General features: G+C 32.0%; 1 protein-coding gene across 1 annotated transcript; it reads left to right on the top strand.

The window, feature by feature from the left end:
- On the top strand, positions 1-20,421 carry LOC145242441 (uncharacterized). The gene is made up of 2 exons (XM_080105494.1): positions 1-110; positions 16,096-20,421. The coding sequence occupies exon 2, from the start codon at positions 16,435-16,437 to the stop codon at positions 17,743-17,745; it is 1,311 nt and encodes a 436-aa protein (XP_079961620.1). The 5' UTR covers positions 1-110; positions 16,096-16,434; the 3' UTR covers positions 17,746-20,421.
- The last annotated feature ends 442 nt before the right edge of the window (positions 20,422-20,863 follow it).

Here is a 20,863-nt window from a genome sequence, read left to right as displayed (position 1 = left end):
TTTTTTTTTTTCATTTTCTGCGAACCTGTTTTCTTCTCGCCATTTTGAATTTTATGTTTTTTTTGTCTTTCACCCAACAGACGTATATTCGAAATTACATTAAAAATAAAGTAAGTAAAATTTAAATCCCCTCCTTTTTTGTACAAACGAACCAAAAAATTGATAAATCCCCCAAATCGGTACGGTGGACATTTAGGAAATTGTCCCTCTCATCTTTAAATTTCACAATTTACACTTTTTTCTTCTTTTTTCACTTTAATCTCATCAATTATAAACTTTCAGATTAAAATTTTTATGATGTTCGTTTATCGTTGGGGATCAGTAGGCACCTCCAAAAGTCACCACAGAATTACCCCCCCCTCACATGTAAGACGATGTAACTTTATTATAAGTTAATATTTAACTTTATTATAAGTTAATATTATCAATATAACTTTTGGCGCTTATGTCAACGACTCATCAAATCTAAGGGAGATAACTAGCATAGACATAGCAAAAATAAGCATATTTTGCAAGTTATAATTTGGGACGCTGAAATAATCAGTAGAACAATGTAAGAATATTTGATGAAAAAACAAAAAAAAAAAGAGAAACAAAATAAGGTTACACGAATACTATACCTGCAAATGCCGGGTGAAGTTGAAGTTAGTCCCGGAAATTTCAACAAAAAGAAAACAAGTTAATCAACGAACCCAAAATATAACAATGTTAAGTAACAAAATAAACTTATTAATTAACGTGCACAAAACATGAATGAAACGATGTTAATTAATCAACAACAAAAATTAAATAAACTTGTTAATTAATGGAAATGAAAATTATATCACATATTGCTCCCTGATGACGATAATTATACGGGGGAATACTTCTCCCTTTTCCCTTTTCCGCCAAAGAAACTCCATGAGGTGAAGATGGAAAATTTCAGTTCTCGTCCCCAACAATTTTTGGATGTGTCTCTTAGCATGAGACCAAAAACCTTCAATTAAAAATAAGAAATTTGTTTTTCTTTATTTTAGTAAATCGTAAAAACTAATGAAAAGCATATAAATTTCAATGCTAATAATTTTTAACGTATCTTCTTTAATAATTAAAAACAGAAATTTAAATGTTAATTAATATTTAAACGTATCTTCATCTTAATTATTTTTTGACGTATCTTCTTTAATAATTAAAAACAGCAATGTAAATGTTAATTAATATCTAAACGTATCTTCATCTTACCTTCAATTGTCTGTGTGTGGATGCTGTCATCATCAGGATTGACGAAGTTAGTATCATGGATAATTGTGGCATGTTTATAGATGCCGTTTTCATACTCGCCTCAAGTATCATATGCAGCCCAACCATTAGATATGATACACGTTTTCAGCAAAATCCACAATGAAATTATTGGGAACAATGTTTCTTTATCTTTCCTTTCTACAGTTCTTACATTACGTTTATTGGTTTTTCTTTCTACTGCTCCAAAGACCCAGACTATCTGTTGTATTTTCCTTTAAAGAAGTAGGATTCATCAATTTCTACTTTTTTTGGTGTGTTATCTAAAGTTATCCCTCCCAGCAATATTAGTTTGCTTAAAATATCTTGCTCACAAACTTCTCTAATAAATTGCTTCCAATCTACAACGGCATGGGATGCAATGCCGACTTCTTTCTCAATTGCAATTTGCTTCATATCTATACTCCAACAAAAAAATAATCATAACTATTCGCAGACGGCTTTTTTAAAAAAAACGACCCCTTTCGCACGCTAACAAATGACCTACAGCTCCGGCATACCCAATAGCATCCGTCTGATGGTTTACTTCTTTTAGTAAACGTTCTAGGGATTTCTAGGGCTAGAATTCCAATGGAAGCTGCAAACTGAATATCATCCCCTGTTATTTTTGGTAAAATTGAACTAAATGTCCAATTTAACTCACTTATTTCTCGTGGAGTGAAGACATGGTCTACTATACGTTCTTTAGAAACTCGGGGATGTCCTAAATTAGACATGCTATCTATTCTAAGAAATCTTAGTAATGATTCTGTAGTTGAAAGCAATAAAAAAATTAAATTCCCATAGCCAGTGAAAAAGTTGTTTATTTTTAGCCAACAATCAAGAAGTTGTTGTCCAATTAGCCAATGAAAAATGCTTCCCTTATTTAAAAACAAAAAAAAAAAGAAAAACCCTGAACACTTTATCTTGTTCAGAATTTTTTAACGTTATTTTTTTTTAATACATTTGTACATAATAGTAAAAAAAAAAGGCTGTAATCAAAGGCAGAAATGATTGATTACCTAAGACAAATAAAAACAAATTTCTTATTTTTTAATTTTTTATTTTCGTTTAAAAAAATTACATTGACGATTTAAATACTTCAAAAACTCCTTCAAAAATGTTTTCTATTTTCTTTGTTTTGTGTACGTTAATTATTATGCGCCCCAAATCATACCTTGCAAAATGAAACTACAAAATAGTAAAAAATAAATAAATAAAACTTGAATCATAGCCAGAAATTGAGGGTTTAAATACTTCAAAATCTCCTTCAAAAAGTTTTCATCATCCTGACGCTAACTAATTATCTAAAATAAAGAAAAACAAATTTCTTATTTTTCTTATTTTTTATTTTCGTTTAAAAAATAAAAATTAAAATGACGGTTTTTGTTTTGTGTTAATTAATAAGTTTCTTTTGTTACTTAACATTGTTATATGTTAAGTTTGTTGATTAACTTCGCTAACTTGTTTCCTTTTCGTAAACTGTTTCAGCAATATCCAGAACTCATAATATAATCGTGTAATTTTTTTTCATTTAACATTCTTTCATTGTCCTGATTATTTCAGCGTCCCAAATTATATCTTGCAAAATATGCTTATCTCCCTTAGATTTGATGAGTCGTTGACATAAGCGCCTAACTTTTGTACCATGTAAAAGATATGGTCAACCATTTAAAAGATATAATCAATATAACCAGTTGAATTGCCAAGAAAAAGAAACTTCTTAAAATTAATTAATTTTTAAGAGATTAAAGCGATTAAAATTCCATTATTTCAAAATGTTCCCTTACAACATAGATTTTTAATTAATTGTGTTTAATTTATTTTTAAGTATTAAGTTTTAATATAAACATGACTCTTGTCAGTTATTTTATCGCCAGATTAAACCCAATTTGAAAATATTATTGCACAAATATTAAGCATTTTGTAGGCTCTCCCCTCATATTTTGTTTGTCTCTTTTTACCGAACAAAATATGGAAGCCCGTAGGTAACCAAATGAACATTCAGTAAAACCGTATTTCATATTTAATATACAAATGTTTATAATATTATTAATCGTTAAACTGTGTAAATCTTAAAACCTAACAAAATTATAACAAAGATTAATTATTAATTACAATTTGGAGAAGATAAACAAAGGTTTTAAAAAATCATTAAGTCACTTCTGCTTTTTCATAGTTCATATAGTTAACACAAATCTGACGTAACGAAACATGCGGTCCATTTTTCACAATCATTTGGCAGATTCTTGGGATCAGTTTTCAATTATAACGTTCTACTAAATTGAACACATACTTTGTGACCATCACCGAGAAAAATATTGCAACTCTCTCACATGACCGATGATTATTCCCATCTAAAAAAGGGGTTAAGGTAAATTTTTACTAGGTACAGGCAATAATAGTGGAAGAAAGATAGGGGAACATAGTTTTATCTTAATTTTTCCGACTACTTTTTGATTATATTTGAAAGATTAAAGCCGAAAGTTAATTTCCAAAAGGAAAAAAAAATATTTGTACACGTGAAAAAAAAAAAAAAAGTTATAATGAAAAATGTCTTTACGGTGACATTCGGAAGCTGGGAAATTTAGCTAAATTTTGAAGTTAAATAAATTCATTGTAAAAATCCTTTGAAAGATAAATATTAGTTTTCTGGGTTTACTTCAAAGATAATTATTAAAGATATTGAATTAAATAAAAACACCTTGTTTTTAAAAAAAAAAAATCGTTTAATTAACCCCCCCCTCCCCAAAAAAACAAACTAAATCGTAAATGTGTGGATTCAACGGAAGTCCAAAATGTTAGAAAGTCAAAAAGCTGCCTGAAAATGACATAAGGGAGTGCTGGTTTTCTTCCTTTTTTCCTAGCTGTGAATCTGTGCATTCCTATCATGAATGTTTGTATAATTTTTTTACCATTTCTTTTAATTTAATTAATTTTCTGTTCCTGCTTTTAAATAAAATTTTATTTTTATTTTCCAAGATTATATAAAAATTATGCTATGCCGAAAGTTTCATGTTCATTCAAGCAAAGAAAATATTAGAATCTTACATATAAAAATTATGTGAAACAAACAAGTAGAAATATTATTTGAAATTATAATTTTTGTGTGTAAAAATATTAAATAAACAATGATTTAATGATAATATTGGTAGTCCGAGAAATTAATTTTTTTCAAGTTATATCGTATTCATTAATACAGACTGTAGTTTGATATGCAGTAATTTGCATATCAAAACCTGCATGCCAAAATGACGTAATAAAAGATGGTAGCATATCGAGTTTGAAGAACTGAACTGAATGGATCACAGATTACAACGGCGATCGAATGCTGACAAGAGTCCAGTTTGATTTGATTACAAACTATTCCGGTGAAGAACATTGAAAAATTTAAAGTGTCAAGAGAATGAGACATGATATGTGTCGAATTTTAAAAGTTGAAGGCGTTGAAAAATTGAAAGGCTTAAATAATTTATGTAGAACTTAAAAAAATTGAAAGTGTTGAGAGAATGTGAATATTGCATGATACGCGTCAAATTTTAAAAGTTGAAGACGTTGAAAAGGGAGAAAGATTGAACAAGTTGTGTCAAGGTTTGGAGGTGTTGAGAAGGAGAAAGAATCAAATAATTCCTGTCAACCTTTAAAAAAAATTGCATATCAAGAGAATCAGCATTGAATTTTAAAACTCCCAGTAGGATTCGTTGAATTGTTTTGTTTAATTGTCGTCGTGACTTGTGCAATGAATGTGTTGGAATATGATTCAGTTAAATGTTGGAGGCACATTCAGAAGTTAATGAGAAAATTCACTACACTATTAAAATATGGGCATATTTATTTAAACACTTAACCGGTAGTTATTTTCCTGAAAACATAAAATGTTTAATAGCGTTTAAATGTAATGTGCTTTAAATATTTCAATAAACTTTGGCCAGAAGTTAAAGATTTTTTGTTAACATATGATTATTTGTTTGAATGTTAAATCCGCATTTGAAAGTCGAAGTGAAAATTCGTCATCCCATGGATAATTTATATATGTATTCAAAAGCAGGACTTTTTGTGAAAATTTGATGCTATGGAGAAATTAAATATGCATTCAAAGCTTGGACTTGGTGATAATCTGTTTGAAAATTCGTCATTTTTTAGAAGTTTGAATGGCAATTCAAGTGCCAGACTCTGAAATTCGGTTGTATTTGAAAAAAAAAAAAAATGTCACTTTTAAATAAGAGCTATTTTAATGAAAGTACAATTCAAGTTGCATTTTCTATTTTTGTTTTTGAAAAAAAAAGTCGCCGGTTAGTGAAGGCTAGCTGTGTGTCTAGCAGGGGTTCGATTGGCTAGAGTAGAGACTAGCAGGGGACTGATTAGCTAGAGTGGAGACTAGCAGGGACTGATTGGCTAGGGTAGAGACTAGAAGGGAACTGAGTCGCTGAGGTGATCTTTAATGATCAGAGGGGATGTAATTTGATATGTAGCAATTTGCACACCAATATGACGTAATAAAAGACCTGAAATCAAGATGGCGGTGAGTCGAGTTTGGAGAACTGGACTGAATGGATCGGAGATTATAACGGCAGTTGAATACTGACAAGATTCCAGTTTGATTTGATTACACAGACTTTAGGGGCTTTTTTGTAATGTTCCTCAAAAAATAAATTTTTCTTTTTTATTGTTACAATTTACGATGCTTTATTTTCATAGAACAAGCAAGAATGAATGAATTTATTTTTTGTTTACTACTGAAAACCATAACTTTAGTAAAGGTGTTTTTTGTTTAAACAAATAATACATTTCCACTAAGATTCAAATAAAAATGATGGTTTCATTATATTCCGTGATCATTATTTGATCATGCTAAGTTTTGAGACATTGTGTTGAACAAAGATGGTGGCGTAGTTCAGATCAGTAACCAAGATGGCGGCAAAGAATCAAATGTGGTCAGTGGCATAGTTAACGGCGAACTGATTGAATCCAAAATTCGACAATTTTTATAATAATTTTGAAACGTTTTCATTGGTTGTTTAGCACAACCGGTGGTTATAAAAATGATTGGCGAATCCATTCGTCTCATACCCCCATTAGGAGTCAAAAACATTTTACAGATAAATACTGAACATTTCATTAAAATTGGTTAATTTCCTGATTTTTAGTGAATTTTTAAAGGGAGGGGTCAAAATGTTTATACATTTTAAGCATTAGCGATTCATTTTGCACATATCTAATCTTTATTTTCTTTCCAACTTTTACAGGTTTTCGAGTATGTGGTAAATTAATATCACAGTATACTATTTTAGCATCAGAACAAATTTCCAAAAATATCCAAGTCAAACAAAAAATTGAATACAAAGTTTAATTGTATAAAAAAAACACGTTTTTTGTGTTATGAGTAAAAACATCTGACAATTCAACAGGTCTAACTTGCGTATCAAGAGAATCGGCATTTGATACAAATAATATTTCTGTTTAGTTTAAATTAACTTGGTTTAAATACAGTTTTTAAAAATAATTACAGTCATAAATTCTTTCTGATGGTAGAATAGAACATTACCAATATGGCATTTATATTCGGGGCAGATAAGTAGTTTTTTAAATTTCACAACAAATATTTGTTACCAAAAACAAGAAATAATTTATTAAAAAAAAGCAACAAACAATTTAAAAAATTCAACAATCAAAAAATAAGTTTTTTCCAATGCTTCAGGGCCGACATGTAGTTTTTTTTTAAATTTATAACATATACTGTGATATTCATTTACAGCATATTCAAAAACTTGTGAAAGTTGTCTTTGAGTTGGAAAGAAAGTAAAAATTTATCCTAGCCCCGTTTTTAGATGGGATTATTCACCGGTCATGTTCTCAGTTGCAATATTTTTCTCAGTGATTGTCACAAAGTATGTGTTCAATTTAGTAGACCCTTATAATTGAAAACTGATCCCTGACAATAAAAATCAGAACAAATATTTTTTTTCAAAAATCGATGAGATTAACATGAAACAAAAAAAAAGTGTAAATTGTGAAATTTAGAGGTGGGTCAATTTCTTAAATGTCTGCCATCAGTAATTATACATTGTACAACGTGTGATTTCCACAAAGTTGGCTTGGGCTCACTTGGCAGCTGGCGGAAATAACTGGAAAAGGCTGAGCGTTTTTCCTAAATTTTTTAAAAGCTCCCTAAAAAAAGAAAAACATTTACCTAATATGAATTACAATGGTAACAAAAAAAGCAAAAAAAAAAAAAAATAATAAAAAAATGGAAATACAATAAATAAAAATATAATAGGAACCTACCGTAAGTTCAATGAATAAATATGTTTTTGTGCTTGTAGAAAGAAAGACGACAGATCAAACATTGGAGATAAATTGTGAAACAAGTGATATTTTATTAAATTAAATTGTTAGGTGAAAGTACAGAATAATTACAAATCCCCTCTGGCACTTCTTATAAGAGCGAAATTTGAAAAATCGAATTTCAAGTAAAAATAATTGTCATGTTGCAGTATTGAACATATTCAAAAATTACAAAAAACTCATATTCAAAAAATGATATCGCAGAAAACTATTGATGCAAACAGTTTTCGAAGATAATCAGTAAAAATTGAGTTTTGTTAAAAAGAAAAAATGAAACCAGAGAGTAACAAAGTCAATTTAGCAAAATTCAATTTTCACTAATTGTTTTCGAAAACTATTTTCATAAATAATTAATTTTCTACTTGATCGTTTTTCATAATTTTTGGATATGTTCAGTAATATGACATGACAATTTAGTAGATACTTGAAATATTACTTGAAATTCAATTTTCGAATTTCACTAGTATAATGCAGAAATGCCCACCCTCCCCTCCTCATGTAAAGAATGTCTTCCTAAATAATGTTAATATTTCAGTGCGGTACAATAAGTGCATAAGTACCAATGTAGGTAAACAACAAGCAGCAAAAACAATACTTTACTTCAATAAATTAAAATTTGAATTATTTTCAGTTTTGTTTTTGTAAATTTTTCATGAAAATATTTTTAAAATATAAAAAAGTAATTTAATAACGAACAATAAGCTAAAATTGAAAGTAATCGAAAATATACTTTCTAAAATAAGCAATCTGAGTTATGTCCTTGTTTGTGCAATCTTATTAAAATCAGTCTGTCTCCTTTCTTTGTACAAGCACCTGTTTATATTCTGAAATTCTTTGAATAATTAATTATTTATATTTGTTTTTATTAAAACATGAAAACCTGCACAATCTGTATTGGTCATTGAAAACAGGTTGATGAAAAATTGAAGGAATTTGGAAACATTTAAACTGTTGAATAGAAAGTTATATTTCTGAAAACTCCTTTATTTTGTCTGTGGCAGACAAAATTGCCATAAACACAAGCAGGAGCGAATTCTCTCAGCTGGACATTTTGAATACACTTCCTTCCTGGCTTCTCCAATCAGAAGCCAGCTCTCAGTCACGTGACTGAGTTTATAAAAGGTTAAACCGGCAACACACTCTTTCTTCTAGACCTTGGATTGACAACAAGTCCACATAGAATGGACCTGTTACTCCACTTTTCTCTTGGGACTCAACAGAACTCACCCGACCTTTGGGCCCTGGGTTTAACTAAGACATGAATACAAACAGGCCAACATGGCGATCTCCACACATGGATTCAATGCAATATACACCCAAACTTTTCTTCTCATCCTACAGTACTATCTCTCATCTTCTGTGATGCACGTTTCCACTACTACTTTAGATACAAACATACGTGAACTCTGTCTCTTTCAACAGTCAAGTCTAATCTTTTATCTACATTATCACACAGGAACACATACCACAATTACTCTGTTTCCTTATATTTACTAACGAAGATAACCAATAAAGTTGTTCTTAAATGTTAGAATGAGATTTCTTGTTTTCCATTTCTACATTTCCGTGATCCCTGACGTGATGGCAAACATGCAATGTTCATCAATGTTCATCTCAGTACAAGTTTATTACGTGTCCTTTACACATCATGGATGAACTTGTTGAGGAAGTTTTACCTATAACTGACATGTGTTCTCTGGCTTACTATTTGGCAGACATTTTCTTTAAAATAAATGATGAAAATGCTGGGGTGGTTCACTAAATATGGTTTAATTTCCAATCTTTTGCAATAACTGTACCCATCCATCGATAAATAAGAAATGTACAGAAATGTAGGGATGTCTATTGTTGGGTTTTTCTAAAATGCAAAATAAAAATAAAATAAGTGTGCATGTTTATTTATTTTATTTACTTATATATTGAAAATAAATATAATAGACAATTTAAATAAAGAAGTCGCTAAAAAGAAACAAGTTAGAAAAAATAAAATTGTCTATTTATTTTCAAATTACGAGGTGCCTTCAATAAGTTTCCAGACTTTTTTCATATTGCCACTTTTATTGAGATTACAGACATAAAACTTTTATTGAGATTACAAACATAAAACTTTTATTGAGATTACAAACATAAAACTTTAGTTCCCTTTGAAGTAATCTCCTTTGACTGCAATGCACTTGTACCATTTCAACAACTCTTGGAAAGTCCAATGGACGTCCTTTTGTGTGAGCATATCAATGACCCTCATCACAACCTCTTTCATCTCCTCAATTGTTTCATAATAACAGCCTTTAAGGTTTTCCTTGAGCTTAGGAAATAGTCAAAAGTCAGAGCAAGATCTGGCTATGGGGGGGGGCTGTCTTGATGCCCATCTTGGTCAAATAGTCTGTGACAAAAATGGAGTCAAACTTTGCACAAACTTTGGACAATGGGACAAACTTTGCACAAATCCTCTGCATCTTCAGTTACATGCGAATAATTGTGTATACAGTTCCCACACTGACATTAAACTGTGCACTTATTGTCTCTACAGACATACGACAGTCCTTATCCATGAAATTCTTTGTTTGGTCAATAAACTCTAGTGTTCTGACTTCCTTACTCTTTCACACCTTTCGTCATCCCTCATAGATTCACTGCTTTCCTTGAATCTCTTATGCCACTTAAAAACTGATGCAAGATGATCCAAAAGCAGTCTGAAGCTTTCCATACATTTCTGTGGCATTTTTCCAAGTTTATAAAAAATTTTATTGCATAAGTGTCCTCATGTCCAGATTGTATTTTTGAAATTCACCAGCTGTGACAATCAGGCTTTAGTAAGGTGTGTTCCAATTCCTGTTGTAGCTGTTCATTTGAACCTGAAATCATAAAAATTGGTTAGTCATCTCATAAGACCTATAGCAATAACACTGAATTTTCAAGAGTATACAACAATTTTAAATGCCTGTACAAAAAGACTGTAAACTTATTTATGGCACCTCATATAAGTAAATAAAAAGAAACAAGTAACAATTTTCATTCACTCACCTTGTTGTTCAACTTTTTGGTAGTCATAACAGAAGAGTACAAAGAGTTAAATTGCCAATAACCGAATAATTTCATTATTAAAATTAATTAATTTCTTTCAATTCATGAAAATTCATCTTTCATGAAAAAATCATCTTTTAAAAAATTGAGGAAAAATGCTCAGCTTTTTTCAGTTGCCAAAGCAAGCCCAAGCCAACTTTGTGGAAATCACATGTTGTACAATGTATAAGTGTCAGATATTTAAGAAATTGCCCCCACCTCTAAATTAGATTCTTATTGATAGCACATTTGTTATCAAATTTTTATTGGCTAAGCATTCCTAACATTGCAATTGGCCTTTTCCAGTTAGTAATGTCAGCAGCCAGGTGAACCCAATAACTTTGTGGAAATCGTGGGTCATACAATGCATAAGTACCCCATTTTATTTGGTTTGTGTATTTAAAAAAATACAATTTGAAAAAAAGATTGTTCCATTATGAAGATGACAGTCTCCCCCCCTCCCCCCGGTAAAACCTTTATAAACATCAAGGAACTAATCTTGAATTTTTTTTGTTTGTTTATTTAAAAAAATAAAATTTGAAACAAAACATGAAAAGAACTTCTTTCATTTTGCTGACAATCTGCACAAAAGCCTTTGTCAACAAAGGGTGGAGAAACTTGAAGATAACCTTACTTTGCTATACATTTTTAAAATGACATTTTAGGTGATTATGCATGCTATTTTTTTAATAGTATTTTCAAGTTATAATTAAGTTTTATGGTATCATTCTGCTTATTAAATTGTTAGTTGAAAGTACAGAATAGTTACAAAACAATGCTTCCTCCCCATGTTAAAATGGCTTTCTAAATAATGTCATTATTTCAGTATGGTATCTTTTCTGCATAAATACCATATTTTATTTTTTGATATTGTTTGATTTTATTGACATAACAATTTATTTAGCATGAGAAATGGCGGGTGTCAATACTATAAAAATGTGTAAAAAATATATATACAACACATAAATGTTACCAAAGGCAAGCTAAGTTACTCTTCTACCTACCTGGATAAGGTGCTTTTCTTTTAACTTATTTTAAAGTGTTTTTCAGGTTAAAATAAAGATAGTATAAATCCTGTTGAGTTAGAACAAAAGACAAAATTGTGGTCAGATTTGAACCATATTCAAGCTCCAATAATCGTTCAAAAAATCTAAAAATTAAAAACAAATGACCATGGAATATTGCATTTTCGCTCAATTGCTGACATTTATTGGACGTGTTTCTTTCAGTAATAAGTGCACAGTTTGCTTTAATCTGATTTTTAAGTGATTATTGACTATGACTCGAATTTGATCACCATCACTTGTGCTGATCAGTGGATGTGCAATGACCGTGTTTGTTCCCTTGTTTGGCACTCTTTTTAACCTATTCCTAACTACAAGTCTCTGATCCTCCTTGTTATCCAAAGGGTCCAGTTCAGCCTTAACTATAGTAAAGTGATTGTTATATCTCTCCTTCACCACCTGATCTAGTCTAGTTTCTAGTGTAACTTTTGCTGCCCTTTATTGAGTTGTTGACTATAATTGGCAACCTGAAGGACCTAATAACTTTTTTTTAAGCTCCATCACTTGTTCTCAATTCTAACCCTCATAGGTTTCCATTGTATGATATTCCTGGAAGTCCCTCAACTCAAATAACGAGATGTTGAACTTTCAGTACCCAGCCATCTATCTAAGTTTACCAGAACCTGGAAAAGCCTATGATCCAAGTAAATGATATGGAAACTTGCACAATCTAAAAATCTATGTTGACTTTGCTAATTAAGAACTGATAAATGTAATTAAGAACTGAAGTAAGAGTTCCACCGAATCAAGGCCATGCCTATTAGTCCAAGTCCATAATATGTCAGTGAGATTTTCATTCCGGAATTTATCGATAAGATAAAATTTTTTGATAAAATCCTCTCTGACTCTGTTAGGACCTCTTGAAGATTCAGGACCATGTTCAAGTCTTCTACTAGAATTATTCAATGAGATGTACTCACAAAAGGTCTGATCTACCAGAAAAAGAGAACCCACTCAGTTTGATAGTTGGACCAATAAACCCCTACAAGCTAAAATGACACATCTTTTATGGTAATATCTAACATGCACAGACTTCTCTCTTGATCTGCAAATATTAGGTCAAATGACACATTCAAAGTGTGCTTTACTAGCCAGGAAACCCCTCTTGGATGAACATGCTTAATAGAGCTGATAATCTCTTGACTCTATTCAGCATATTTCCTGGCTAGTAAAGCACACTTTGAATGTGTCGTTTGACCTAATATTTGCAGAAAAGAGCTGAAAATCTCCTGACAGCACACCATGATAATCATTTGGAATAAAGTGTGTATTTTGTATAGAAACAGATCACATACAACTCAAAATTCACAAGAGGTTCTCTCAACCCTAGGACATTCAAGCTAGCTAATGTGCATGCCATTAAAACAAACTACTATGAAAACATTATTTGTCATGTATAGTAAGAGAATACAAAGTTTTCCTTCTAGTGTTCACAGCGTGATTAGCAATCTGTCTTACATCATGTTCAATTTTCATCAAGCCTGTGACGTCATGCATCATATTGCAAGTGTCTCTTTGTTTTGCTCGACTTTGGTCTAATCCACAACTCTATCCTTGTCACAAACTATTTGACCAAGATGGTCGTCAAGACAATCCCCCCCTCATAGTACAAACCTTGCTTTCTGTGACTTGGTTATTCCCTAAGCTCAAGGAAAGCCTTAGAGGCTGTCGTTAAGAGACAATAGAGAAGATGAAAGATGTGACAAAGGTTATTGACATACTGACACAAGAGAACTTCCAAGGGGCTTTCCATAAATTATTGGAACGGTACAAGTCCATTGCAACCAGAGGAGATTACTTTGAAGGAGATTAGAGTTTCATGTGTGTACTATTAATAAAAGTGTCCATATGAAAAATGTCTGGAAACTTATTGAAGGCACCTCATATATTTGAGTTTGCTTCAACATTCTAGGCATTTGAAAATTTAGTATAAGAATTGTTAGAAAGTAAGAGCATTAACAAAATGGGGAGTGAAGATGATAATAAGCAGGAACTTTTTGGTATATAAAAGACTAATTATTTTATTAAGAATAAATGGCTTGATAGTTAGGTATCTGAGATGAACATGGCTGATTTTAAGACACCGACAGCTGTTTTCAGAGAATCCTGTCTTATTCTGATGTCCAGGGGAAATGTTTCATGGTTTTATAAAATGAAAATTGCATCCTAACTGGATCTTGTTCAACAGAAAGTTTTTTTAAATCAAGTTCTTTTTGCCATTATTATTATGGACCACATGCCTTTTGCCCCCACTCTACTGTTAGATCAGCAAAGTTAAGCAACATTGAGCCTGGTCAGTACTAAAATGAGTGACCATTTGGGAATTCTAGGTGCTGTGTTTGCTCTCCGCTTATTTCGGTATTGTTTCCCGTCATTTAGCACTTCTCCTTGCCACTGGACTTAAGCAGTGCCGATTCAGGACAGGTGTGGTTAAGAATTGCACAACTCTTGCCTCATAATTACACATGCCACAGGTGGCACCTATTGTCTTTCAAGACTGAATGGAAGCATTGACTGTTAGTAATTTTTTGCAGGTTAGTAATGCCTGTTAGAATCTTAAAACGGTAGGAATGTATACGATAGTAGGTGAATGTCTGATATCTGATAGGATACTCTATTTCCAGCTTAGACAAAATAAGAAATTTTTTTTAATAAAACATACCTCAATTGTGAATTTGGATAAGAGTTATGAGAAAAGTATGACTTTATTGAGTTAAGATTCAAAACGTTGAGATTGCCAACTTCTTTCCTCTTTCAAGGTCAAATTAATTTGTCAAATTAATTTGTTAATGCATCTTCTAACAGTTTTTAAACAAGATTGGCAGCTTCTTGTCATGTAACAGGAAGCTGGAAGTTGTCGAGGGTCATTCCAAAAGTAAAGCCTCCTATTTTTTTCATTGTTGCTGAAGCCTTTGAGGTTAATCTGCATGCGTTTTTTCCAGGTAAAAAATGTCTCTTTTTTACCCTTTTTCTTAGGGAAGATTTTACCGGAGGAGGAACAGTCTTTGTTTGGAAGCTACTATCTTTAAAGAAAGAAGAGAGCTTGGCTATATTTGCAGTTAATTTTGAGGACAAGATTGGGAAAAAATTGTTTTTCCATTTTGTTCTATTTTTATCAACCTATTTCTAATATTTCCCCTTTACAGAGGACTTTAGCATAAGATTTAGGAGGGAGGACTATTTCGACACTACTAAAGTTCACTCTTCTTTTGGTTGAAGTTGAGCAATGAATGAGGGTTGTTTTTCTGAGTGTTGCAGGGATGGGGATCGAGGAAGGTCTGAGTGTACCACTGTTTGCAGACCAACACGTGCAGTTTTAGTTACAAAGGAGAACAAGACAAAGAATAGGAAATAACTCTAATTTGCTTGCTCTTTGTAGCAACCACATTTTTTTCCTCATTGGTACAGTCATGACATCATCCATGTGATCTAGAACGTTCTCCACACCTCACAAGATTTTGGACATTATCTCCTTCATGATTGTTCTCTTTCTCTTTTTTATAGTCCTTTTTCTCTCTTGAGCTATGCACGCCTGGAAGTATAATAACTTCTGATTTTAAAACGCCTAGAGTGAAAGCTAATGTAAAACAGATACTGTAGCAAAGTCTGCTTCTTGTGAAACTTGTGGATCTTCATTTAAAAGCAAATATCGTTTAAACGCTATGTGTTAATGCATTTATAAATATAAGTGTTAATAAAGTTCACAAGTATTTACTACAATGAGTTTATGAGCATTTTAATTTTTAAAAAGCAAAATGGAAAAACATGTCTTCTGTTTTGATACACAAAACTACAAACAAATAGAGAATGAATAACTATTTACTAGACAGAAAGGTTTATCTCTTGCAGAGTTAATGAGTATTTTTATATTTAAAATAAAAATGGAGACACAGTAATCACTCCTGATTTTAAAACAAGAGTCCAGAGAGAAAGCTAATGTAACAACAAATGTATGAGCAGATACCGTTGAACCATCTTTTAGTAAATCTAGTGGATGTTCATTTCCTTGAACAGCTCGAATATCAAATTAAGATATAAATGCGTTCAAAATGTTTAATTTTAACTTTTTCTTGGAACCTAAAACATACTTGCTTCATAAACTGATAACCTATAATATTAAACAACTAAATGATCATACTAGACTAAAGGAAAGAATAGAAAATAACTCTAACTTGCTTGTTCTTTGTAGCAACAACATTTATTTCCTCATTGGTACAGTCATGACGTCACTCATGTGATCTAGAATATTCTCTACACACACGTCATCTTTTGTCATTTGTTATGTATGAAACCACAACCAATTAAAACTTAATTCATCTTCGTTTTACATTCATAAATTTTAATTCTTTTTACTTTTCATTTGCAGATAAAATTAAACTAGAAAATGAATATTTACTACAGAGAAAGATTAATCTCCTGCACTGAGTTGATCAACAATTTTATATTTAAAAATCAAAATGGATTTACGCCACATGTTAACACATTAATAAATATTATTAATTAATAAATAAATAAAACTCTAAGGTCCTAAGTAAGTGCAAATTGTATTTTCCGTCACCCAGATTTGAATCTTCAAGTTTCAGATAAATGTCAAGGTGCAATTGCACCATATTTTTCATTTGAGAATAAATAAATTTGCGGATATCCATTTAAAAATATTATTATTAATAATTAAATAAAGCTCACAAGTATTTTAAGAATCAAAATGGAAACACGTGCTGAAGAGAAACATAATTCCTTTGTAAGTACAATCACATTTGACTTTAAAACAAAAGAGTCTAGAGAGAAAGCTAATGTAAAAACAGTTACCTTGGAAAAATCTTTTTCTTGTGAAACTTGTGGATCTTCATTTAAAAGTAAACATCACTTAAAACGCCATGTGTTAACACATACTGGAGAGAAACCATATTCCTGTGAAGTATGTGGTTCTTGTTTTGCTTATAATTATCACCTGAAAGATCACATTCGAACACACACAGGCGAAAAACCATATATTTGTCAGGTGTGTGGCTCACGATTTTCGCAGATTTCTCATTTAAAAAAACACCAGCGAACACATACTGGAGAGAAACCATATCATTGTGAAGTGTGCAGTTCTAGATTTTCTGATAATTCTTGCTTGAAACAACATATGTTTAAACATTATGGAGAGAAACCGTTTCAATGCAAAACATGTGGATGTAGATTCATAACAAATTTTGATCTAAAAAGACATCTACGAACACACACTGGAGAGAAACCATTTTCATGTACCCTATGCAAAGCTGCGTTCACAGACAAGTCTGGCTTTAAACAACACTTGCGTGTACATACTGGAGAGAAACCATATTCTTGTGATGTTTGTGGGCATTCATTTTCAACGAGCTCACACCTAAAACAACATACACGGACACACACTGGGGAAAAACCATATAATTGTGAAGTTTGTGGTTCTGGATTTTCACAAATTGCGCATCTACAGCGACACAAGCGAACTCACACTGGAGAGAAACCTTTTTGTTGTCGAATATGTGGCTCAAAATTCACCTATGATACAAACTACAAACGGCATATGGAAACACATTCTGGCGAGAAACATATTTGTGAAGCATGTGGTTCTATTTTTACAAGTAAACATAACTTAAAACGACACCTGCGAACACATACAGAAGAGAAACCTTTTTACTGTAAAGTGTGTGGTTCTAGATTTGTGAGAAATGATCATTTAAAACAACATATGTGCACACACACTGGCAAAAAGCAACGAGAAAAACGATATTGTTGTCAAGTATGTGGAAGTTGTTTTCTAAATAATTTTCTTTTAAAACGACATGTCCGAACACACACTGGAGAGAAACCTTTTTCTTGTCAAGTGTGTGGTGTAGCATTTTCTGATGATGCAAACTGCAAAAGACATATGCGAACACACACTGGAGAAAAACCATTTCACTGTTTAGTCTGTGGCTCTGATTTTTCTTTTAATCATCATTTAAAACAACATATGCAAAAACATAGTGAAGCAATAGAGAGAACTTGAATGCCTACTAGACATTATCTTTGAGTATGCGAGTTGGGTAAAGCAGAGATGAAAAAGAAAAGGAAACAAAATACCGACGGGTCTGGTAAGTATGACATGAAAAGAAAATGGAATCTTAAGAACATTTGCATAATCACTACTTAAAATAACATATGCATAACATAACACAGTGGAGAAATTGAATGTTTACTGGAGAGAATTTGAATGCACACTAGACATTCCTCAAGTGTCTAAGGTCTATCTGTTTGTTAGGACAAACTAACATGAGGATACTTTTCCTACAATTAAACTGTGACAAGATATTCAAAATCACATATTATTCATGGCCTGAATAAAATCTCACTATGGTTAACATACACTGGGTTTTAATAAGGAATGGTGCATGTTCTCCAAGTGATGTTATCTCGCATAACAGGAAGAAGCTAGATACTCCACCAGACTAATTGAACTATTGTCCTGGAATCCAATAAGATGAAGGAACCACAAGAAATACTCTAACATATTTAAATGGTCAATTGGAAAGTGAAAGAAAATAATGTTCTAAACTTCTTTACTACTTCAGTGTTTGATAAAGGAAGAAGAAGCTAACTTACACAAAAAACATGTGGACACACACTGGAGAAAAACCTCATCGTTGTTTAGTCTGTGATTCTGCTTTTCTTTTAATAAGCACTTAAAATAACATATACAAAAACATAGTGGAGTTATAGAGAGCTTGAATGCCTACTAGACACTATGTTACAAAGATTTGACCTTTCCTTGGACTAAACCTTATTTATATTTGGGCTCAATGTTTGATGTGCAGTTGTAATCAAGCAAGACCCTTTATGGGGTTTATACTTGATCTCTAAAAGAGATATACAAATATTGCAGTTTATTTATCTCTCAAGTGTTGAGTTAGTAAAGAAGCTAATTTCAGGATAGGATTTAGTTTTAACAAACAGTGTCTACCCTGTTCAGCTAGAACGAAAAAGGAAAAACAGACATGTGAAACACACTAAAGAAAAACCATATCGTTTAATTAGCTTCTGCTTTTCATCATCACTTAAAGCAATTCAAAAACATAGTGGAGCCATAGAGAGGACTTGAGTTCCTACTATACATTATCTTCAAATCTCTTAAGGTCTCTGTACAAGGGTTATTTTTTACATGGGAGCCACCACTTATTAAAGTTTGACAGCCACTCAAGAATAATGGTAGTCAATGAGTGTATGGTAGTCAGTGAGGCAACAGCATACAAATACTTAATGGGATTTTTAGGGGCAGCTCAACAAGAACTTGTTTACATTGTACTTGAAAGCGACCACAGCTGTAAAGTCATATGTGAACACACACAGGAGAAAAAAACATTTTGTTAGATCTGTAGCTTTTGCTTTTAATCATCACTTAAAATATGCAGAAATATAGTGGAGCCATAAAGAGAACTTCAATGACTACTATCATGCTTATTTAAATGGCACTATCCTCAAGTATCTAAGGTCTCCCCATATAGTAGTTTGACAGAACAATCTCGCATGATACTTTATGTTATAGGTAAACCCTTACTAAATACTCAAAATTATATAGTTTTCAAATTCAAATAAAACACTTTCTACACTATATAAGCTTATATAAGAACGCTACATCTTTCACTAATGTTACATTTTTAACTCTAAAAGTTAAAAAGTTACAAAAGATGGGACTGGTACCATTAAAACGAGTAAACTCTTGTATTCCAGAATATATTTTTGTAAATAATACCAGTATTTCAACGCACTTTTGGTAGCGATTGGTGGTGCCTGTGCATAGGCATACACTTTGACACACTTTGTCATTCCAGGGTTATTCCCAAAGTAATGCCTCCTGTTTTTTTTAATCTAAAAGTTGAAAAGTTACGACAGGAGTGGTATCATTAAAGTGAGCAACCTTTTGTGATCCAGAATTTATTTTTCTACATAGTCACCACCATTCTCAATGCACTTTTGCCAGCAATGAACAATATATGTGCATGGAAATCTGGAAAATACTTCATACAAGGATTATTCTGAATGCAAAAAGCCCCCAATTTTTTTAACTAAAAAAGTTGAACAGCGACGAAGATGGAAGTAGTGCCATTAACCATTTGTGCTTCAGAATTTATTTTTTTACATAGTCAGAACCATTCTCAGTGCACTTTTGCTATCGATGAATGATATCTGTGGATGGGCGTGCAGAGAGTGCTTTATCGTTCAAGAATAATGCCTCCTATTTTTTAACTCAAACAGTTTAGGATGACGGGAGTGGTATCATTAAAACGAGTCACCTTTTGTGCTCCAGAATATATTTTTCTGCATAGTCACCACCAGTCTCAATACATCGTAAACGATGGCAATACATATATACCCAGATAGTGCATTATCATATGAGTCAATCCAAATGAAAAAACTCTTAAAGCATCCAAAGCATGCTTTCTCATATGAGGGTCATTCCAAAAGTAATGTCTCATATTATTTTAAACTAAGAGTTGAAGAGCTACGAAGAAGAAAGTGGTACAATTAAAACGAGCTACCTTTTGTGCGCTAGAATCGCTTCTGATCATTCAGGCGGAATAAAAAAAATAGGAGGCATTACTTTTGGAACTCCTCTCATAATTGAGAACCGCGATTTAGATTGTTTCCCTTTAAACTCTTCCTAACAAAATAAAATTTTATTTCTTTATCTCATTGCTTTTGGTTATTCAATAAAATGTTGATGTATAGACTATTTATTTTTTATATTTTTTGTATTTGTAAAAAAGACTGAGACTAGCAACATCACATCTCTGAGAGAGAGGTTGCAGAGAAAGAGTAGAGCCAGTTAAATTGCAGATACGTTTCTGCACATTCTCAAGAATTCTTAGGGCAGAGATTTGTAGCAGTCACCATAACAGACTATTTTCTCGGGTGGATTAATGCCCCCTTGCTGACTGATGCAGCCATGCACTGACCAGTCAGCTGATAATGTGTATTGATCCTATATGTCCCTTAAGGAACTAATTACCTCTGGCAGGAACTAGCCAGCAGCCAGTAGAGAAGCTCAGACCTCCCCTCACTCTCTACCTGAATCCCCTCACACTGCAACTACTTGACAACCTGCTTCCCGACAGAAGAACATCCTAGAA

Source organism: Euprymna scolopes, chromosome 21 (genome assembly GCF_053919585.1).
Source record: "Euprymna scolopes isolate OS-2025 chromosome 21, ASM5391958v1, whole genome shotgun sequence".
NCBI classification, from domain to species: Eukaryota; Metazoa; Mollusca; class Cephalopoda; order Sepiida; family Sepiolidae; genus Euprymna; species Euprymna scolopes.
This window is presented reverse-complemented; position numbering and strand designations above follow the sequence as displayed.

Bases quoted from the DNA above. Each gene is read 5' to 3' on its own strand.
- LOC145242441 (XM_080105494.1), top strand. From the start codon at position 16,435: ATGGAAACACGTGCTGAAGAGAAACATAATTCCTTTGTAAGTACAATC.